Source organism: Myotis davidii, unplaced genomic scaffold (assembly GCF_000327345.1).
Source record: "Myotis davidii unplaced genomic scaffold, ASM32734v1 scaffold115, whole genome shotgun sequence".
NCBI classification, from domain to species: Eukaryota; Metazoa; Chordata; class Mammalia; order Chiroptera; family Vespertilionidae; genus Myotis; species Myotis davidii.
In genome coordinates, this window is record NW_006291010.1 from 1,441,336 (window position 1) to 1,448,420 (window position 7,085).

Genomic DNA, 7,085 nt, shown 5'->3' on the forward strand with positions numbered 1-7,085 from the left:
GAACATCGATGTTTCTAACTCTCTATCTCTCTCCTTTCCTCTCTGTAAAAACTCAATAAAATATATTTTAAAAAACAAACAATAAAATAAAATTAAAAAAATAAAAACTTTTATTGTTTCTATATACTGGGCAATGGTTGTGTTTCTTTTGCGTGGTTTGTAAGCACAATGCACTCAAAACCAAAATGGTAGAATCTCACAATCTCACCAGGTTATCTCCCCGGGTAATATGGAAGCTACTAGTCATTCTTATTCTGAAAAAGTCTGGATTTTTAGGCCTAAGGGTGTGTCTGTCTCTTTGCAGGAAAAGTGATAGTCCTTCAGTCATATGAAGCTCGCTCGGGCTTAGAAGCATTTAAGTACCTTGCGTGCCAAAAAAGTGCATCTGGGTATCTGAGTCCCACCCCCAATTTTGCACACCTGTAAGGACGCAGTTTACTAATAAAAGCTGTGGTTTGCGGAAGCAAGGGAGGCAATTCAAACGCTATTACACGTCCCCCCACTAGGGGCTTGGAAGAGTCGCTTTCTCTCCGGCTAAATCCCTGCGTTGGGGTTTGGTGAGGGGCGCCGCTGCGGGATCAGGGACTCTGCGATCCGCGAGGACGCGCCCTTCCAGCTAAGCCCCCAAAACTCGCCTGGCACTCTCAGCGACGCCACGCTGGGAAGAGATGCATAATAAACACTTCTTTCTCATAGAAGAAAGTGTACCCAAGAGAAGGGCAACTAGCGGGTACCGCCGGGGAGGGAGCTTTAAAAAAAAGTGCACCAAATTCTACTTTTTGAAATAATAGCATTGTTCAACAGTTATTTTCCTCGTTCTGGTTTTATTTTTTTCCTTCATTTAGAAGTTACATTAACCTTACTTAGTTAACTTTAAAAGTGAACCACAAATTACAATGTCTATGTTTAGGATTTTCTGAAGCACTCCCGCCACCCAGGTTTCCGTAGTGTAGTGGTTATCACGTTCGCCTAACACGCGAAAGGTCCCCGGTTCGAAACCGGGCGGAAACAGCTCTTTTATCCTAAAATTAATCTACCTTTTTTTTTCTTTAAAGACAGTAACTTGTACACCCTTCGGAAATTCAACTTTCGGTTTGGGTATTATTTCATTTGTTTACCAAATGTTTTTATTCATGGCGTGCCATGTGCAAGAAGGGCTCCAGACTTAATTTTCCTTTTTTTTTTTAAATTTTTATTTATTGATTAAGGTTTGTTTTTTTTTTACTTCAACTCACAACCTGATTGATACTGGGAAAATAATGTAATGTACAGCCTAGCAGGGAAATCCGTGTGATAACTCTTAGCCCTGTGACCTCCTGAACACTCTATTATGTCATTGGGTTTTCCATTAATTTCCCCCAGAGACCATGCTTTATTCTTATTCTTTATACTAGTGTCATGCTTGGCACCAAGGAGAGACTCATAAATATTTCTGAATTAATAAATCATCAAAAAATGTTCCGACAAAAAAGTGAAATAAGAAAGAAGTATACTCAGAAAGATAAAATTGTTAGGACAAGGGTCTCAAGGTCTGGGTCATTCTTACTAAACGTTACTCTTGCTAAATGTTAAAATGTAGCACAGTATTTTACATACCAACTGTAAACAGGATGAGGTCGGCAGGAACTAGATTAGATAAATGTAGCCAACTGTAAGGAAGAAATCAGTTGTGTACCTGACCAAATAGCAATGGCTAAGCCTGTCTTCTGGGAGACAGCTTTGGCCATGAATCCCCATCTCCTTTACTTGCTGCAATAAAACTACCTTGCAACAATCACCTCTTCTTCTTTTTTTTTTTTTTTAATACAGCACCCCAAGCAGCGAAACCCTTGAGTTTAGTAACAAAATCAAGAAAGAACCAGCCTCAACGTTTTTCTTTATAAACACTATGGCTGTGTTTTTATGCCCAGACTTCTTACTGAGTAGACAGACGTTATAAAAACAGTAAACAGAATCTGGTTGGGAAACTCTTCAGAGAGAAGCAACGAATTAGTTCAGTTGAGACTGCCCTTTAAAGTTGCGAGTAAATTTCCAATGGTCCAGACACAACTTTTAACAATCAAAAACGTTGAAGTTTTGGTTTCCTGAGACTTAGGATGTCTGCGGGTTCTAGGAAAGAATCCACCCCAACACAACATGATTTATCTTAATGTTTCTGCGCTCCTTGTATATTATGCAAGCTGGCATCCCTTTCCTTCACCATACAAAAATCTGAATGCGACGTAAATAATTGCATTAAAATATCTTTAGCCCCGACTCTGAACCTTTTCCGGTATAACGCCCACCTTCCTCCAATGCTGCGCATGCCCAGTGCGCCCTACATCCTTGCTCGGCTTTCGCGCGTCAGACTTCTGTGCCTGGTAAGGGCTTCGTGTAAAGTGGGCTACAGTTGGCTGATGCAAACAAAACCCAGGAGGTCCCAAGAGCTTTCGGGTATGTACACGGCAAAGGGGTCATCGGTCTCAGCTCAAAAAATACTCCCCATGGCCGAGAGCCCAGTACACAAAGCAGTTTTTCCCGAGGAAGGAAAGGATGATGGGAGAAGACAAGCAACTACAAGCCCCAGCATGCAGTGCGCACTCTGGCTGCAGGAAAGCGGCCTGCGAAGCGGCACTGACCGGCCGCGGCCCGAGCGCGAGACCCGGACTGTTGGCCGACCAGGCGCTGAGAATGAGGACGCAGGCGGGGTGCTCCGAGCGATCCCTGGGGTCTCCTGTCTTTGACGCTCGCTATTTTGGGGAGGGAGGCCCTGGCATGTAAGGTGTCGGTGTGAAGCAGGGGTGTGGACCGGCCAGTTGAGCCCCGGCTGGTGTGGGACCCCCACGGTCCTAAAGCCTCCGGGGTTGCCAAGGGGCTCCCGGACCCGGATGTGACGTCGTCGTGGAGGAAGAAGGGAAAGGCGGAGCTGGCGTGGTGACGTCCTCCCAAGATGGCGGGGAGAGAGTGAAGAAACAGTGTCCCCGGCTGGGTGGCTCTAGGTGAGTTCTGTCTTCACCCCAGTCCACTATGCCCGCTCTTTCCAGTCCCTGGGCCACTTGGTGGGGAAGGAGGGGGAGCAGCACCTTGGGGTTCGAGCTCAAGTCGGGACGAAGTCATTAACGTGGGAAGCTTGGTCGGGGCAGCCCGCCGTTGGCCTTGGCTTCCACCTCTGCTGTGGGAGTTTGGGGGAGTGGGAGTTGGGCAGAGGGCACGGCGGCAGACGCCGGGGGAGAAGGGCTCGCTCTGGAAGCCACCTGGAGCGGAGCAGGGCCAAGGGAGGGGGCGTGGCCTCTCCCCGGATCGGGACCGGACTTTTGACAACTCTCGGTCCCGCGCGTTCTCCGCCCCCGGGGCACCGGGCTCGCGTCTCGGAGCCGCTGTGTGCACCGCGGAGGCTAACGGGCTTCGGGGTGTGGGAGCAGTTACAAGGGACTCCTACCGGTCTTTTCCGCTTCTGTCCCAAGGAATCATGTCTCACTGGTTAGTTTTTTTTGTTGTTGTTCTTAACATAGGTCCGCCGGTCCAGCTTAAAAGTTTGAAGGTTCCGCTGGTGCAAAGGCGAGAAGTTTTTTGGTGTTTTTAAAAAATATATTTTATTGATTGTCTTACAGAGAGGAAGGGAGAGGGACAGAGAGTCAGAAACATCGATCAGCTGCCTCCTGCACACCCCCCACTGGGGATGTGCCCGCAACCAAGGTACATGGCCTTGACCGGAATCGAACCCGGGACCCTTGAGTCCGCAGGCCGGCGCTCTATCCACTGAGCCAAACCGGTTAGGGCGAAGGTGAGAAATTTTGTGGTGCTGCTTTTTCAGCTCGTGGGAGCTTTTCCAACCATTGTCATTTATTGACGTGTTCAAAGGACGGTGTTCGCTGGCCAAGGTGGAACAGAGATGGAAAGGACTCACCCCTGAGCATTTTGACCGTATCTGTTTGATAAGAATTTTCTGGTTGGGGCCGGGGAGGGGGAGTGAGGGGGCAGAGGAGAAAATGAGAACTGACTTTATTCCCGTTCATGTTAGGTCCTACGTCCTTTCTCCCCTTACCAATTGCTTGGGTGACATGTTTGAGGAAAACTTAGGATTACCGACTTGCCATTTTTGTCTTTTAGAACAAGGGTAAATAAAATTCCACCCCGGTCTCAAAATGCAGTATTCGCACCACTGTGAGCACCTTTTGGAGAGGCTGAACGAACAGCGGGAAGCAGGCTTTCTCTGCGACTGCACCGTCGTGATTGGGGAATTCCAGTTTAAAGCTCACAGGAATGTGCTGGCTTCCTTCAGTGAGTATTTCGGTGCCATCTACAGGAGCACTTCCGAGAACAATGTCTTTCTTGATCAGAGTCAGGTGAAGGCAGATGGATTTAAGAAGCTGTTGGAGTTTATATACACAGGAACTTTAAACCTTGACAGGTAAAGTACACCTTTCTTTTTTTTCTTCACTTACAAAAGCGAATGGGTAGTCTTAAGAACAAAAGTAGATTTGTATTGGTTACATTCAGTCCCTGAACTTGGCGCCTTCAAATATTGATGTGCACAATGTTGTTGTTTTCTGTTCTTTAAAGAAGTCAGTAGCGCTGATTTTGATGGACAGACCACACTTGTTGAAGCACAGATGTGAATGTGATTAAAAGCCTTGTTTCTGACATATTTGATTTACCTACTGAAACAAAACTGGTGATTTCAGTTATGCAGATTTGAAGATTAAACACAGTGAATAGTCCCCCCCCCCCTCTGGTCTTTATGTTCCTCTGGTCTTCTCTCTCCCTCACTTTCCCCTGCTTCTTAAGTTGTCTGAGGTGAAGGAGTAAAGATTGGAGGAAGAAGGAAGAACCTCTGTGTTCATTTAATAGTTGCTCCCATTTCCAGCTATAAATGGCAGTGTGCAGGATCTCTTCCTGATCTTGACTCAGGAAAATAACTTCAATGGCAGTGACCCCTGTTACCTTTGTAAAGTTATCAATACTAATGTTTCAGTTAGGTCCAAGGTGCTCCAGTGGTTCTCTGATATGCTTAATGCTGTCACTGCAACAGGAGAACGGTACTGAGGACTTAACAAAGGCACTGTATGTCTACGACAGATAATGATCTGTACAATTAGCTTAATATCAGTTAGTCTGTCGGGGAAAAGGTGGAGCCGATTAAAAGAAGGAGATTACTCTTGTCTTTCCTCCATCTCTTACATAGAAAGATTATGGGCTTTAGAATTAGATCTTGCCTGTCAGTCACTATGTCTCTTTGAGCAAGATGCAACCTGTCTGGGCCTCAGTTTTCCCACCTCTAAAAATGAGAATGGTAATAATTACCTTGCTATTACTGCGAAGATTAAGGGTTTACTTGAAGGCCTTTTTCCCAGTGAACATTAGTTTCCTTGGTTTTCTCTTCTCTACCTTCCTCTCCCACTTTAATTCTACATTTCTTGGAGAAAAATTACAAGAAAAAAATGGAATACCTGAAATTCTGTCACCTATTGATAACCATTAACATTTTGAAAAATATTTTTTTTTTCCAGATGATTTTGTAGATAGAAGCATATGCACATTAAACAAAATTCTTCCCTCTCTTTTTTTATATTGCACCTTATCATGGAAATGCATCTCTTTAAAAAGCTAGAACCATGGTGTTCGTTAATACTTTTGAAAAAGAAACATTCATACCGTTTTGGAATTATTTTTTAAATGGTGTATTCATTGAGTCAGTTCCGTATGAGTTGAATAAAGGAACAGCTGTGTAATACATTAATCTGATGATAAATTATTTAAATTTATTGAGTAGTTGACTATGGAAGTGCCTCTGATTAAAAATTCAGAATATTTAATATAAAATAACCACAAAACCAGTGCATTTTGGTTGCTCTTCAATTTAGTGTTTTCCCTTTCTCAGTGAACTTTGCCAGGAAAATATCGAGTTGGTCTGAACACACTGAAGAGCATCTGACTTTGCGCTTTCATAAACAAAAGCCAGATGTCAGTCAATCTTTTTGGTACATATCTTTCCCGAGGAGCTAGTTGTTTGCGCCTGGCCATAATGTAAGAGATGACTTTACCAAAAATAGAAAGTCTGTGTAACTTAGTGATTAAAAAAACAGAATAAATAGCACTGACCAGTGTGGATCTGTTAGTTAGAGCATCAGCCTATATGCCAAAAGGTGGCAGGTTCAAGTACTGGTCAGAGCACATACCCAGGTTTCGGGAGTTGACTGATGTCTGTCTGTCTCTCTTCCTCTCTTCTCTTCTCCCCCTCTCCCCCTCCCCCTTCCCTTCCTCCTTTATTTTATTTTTTTAAATATATTTTATTGATTTTTTTACAGAGAGGAAGGGAGAGAGATAGAGAGTTAGAAACATCGATGAGAGAGAAACGTCGATCAGCTGCCTCCTGCACATCTCCCACTGGGGATGTGCTTGCAACCCAGGTACATGCCCTTGACTGGAATCGAACCTGGGACCTTTCAGTCCGCAGGCCGACGCTCTATCCACTGAGCCAAACCGGTTTCGGCTTCCCTTCCTCCTTTAAATTAAGATCTAGAATGCTAGTTATTAATTTAAAAAATAAATTAAGAAAGAAAATAACATTAAACACAAAGAAGGGAGAGAAAACAGAGTACCAGAGAATTAAGTGAACTCAGGAGCCAGATTACCTTGGTCAAATTTTAGTTCTAACACTTATCTTGGAAAAATTATTTAATTTCCTTGGACCTTTGACCCTTCATTTGTATGTAAAATCCTATCTAATAAAAGAGAAACATGGTAATTGGTGTACGACCACTACCCTTCCTATTGGCTAATCAGGGCAATATGCAAATTAACTGCCAGCCAAGATGGCCAGGCAGCTGGAAGCTAACATGAGGCTTGCTTGCTTTAGTGATGGAGGAAGGCAAGTTTCCCCACCTGCCCTGCAGGCCTCTCAGCTGCACTCTAAGCAACTATGTTACATAAATAGAAGCTAAACAAAACCCCCAGCCAACAGGACCGCAACATTGTTTCAAATACAGAAGGGTAAACAAAGGCCACAAACCTGCTTTCAGCAGTGGAAGTCTCATAGCTGGAGCGGAGCCTCAGAGCTAAAGCTGGCCCAGAATGGAAAAAAAAGGAAAAAAGGACAGGCTGGG

At 44.4% G+C, this 7,085-nt stretch overlaps 1 protein-coding gene and 1 non-coding gene across 5 annotated transcripts in view; both read left to right on the forward strand.

The window, feature by feature from the left end:
• Positions 1 to 938: 938 nt before the first annotated feature.
• On the forward strand, positions 939 to 1,011 carry TRNAV-AAC. The gene has a single exon. It is a non-coding gene; the product is annotated as a tRNA-Val (tRNA).
• A 1,027-nt stretch (positions 1,012 to 2,038) lies between these two features.
• Positions 2,039 to 7,085, forward strand: part of MYNN (myoneurin) — a 21,500-nt gene continuing 16,453 nt past the window's right edge. For 2 of the 4 annotated variants that reach the window (XR_001513897.1, XM_006764080.2), the window contains exons 1-2: positions 2,042 to 2,978; positions 4,090 to 4,390. Coding sequence is in view for 3 of the 4 variants with exons in the window: in XM_006764080.2 (XP_006764143.1) it covers positions 4,125 to 4,390 (266 nt within the window). In the remaining variant the exon portion in view is untranslated. Of the gene's footprint in view, positions 2,979 to 4,089; positions 4,391 to 7,085 lie in introns of all 4 variants that reach the window. The other 2 variants (XM_015564150.1, XM_006764081.2) reach the window with 2 other exon arrangements.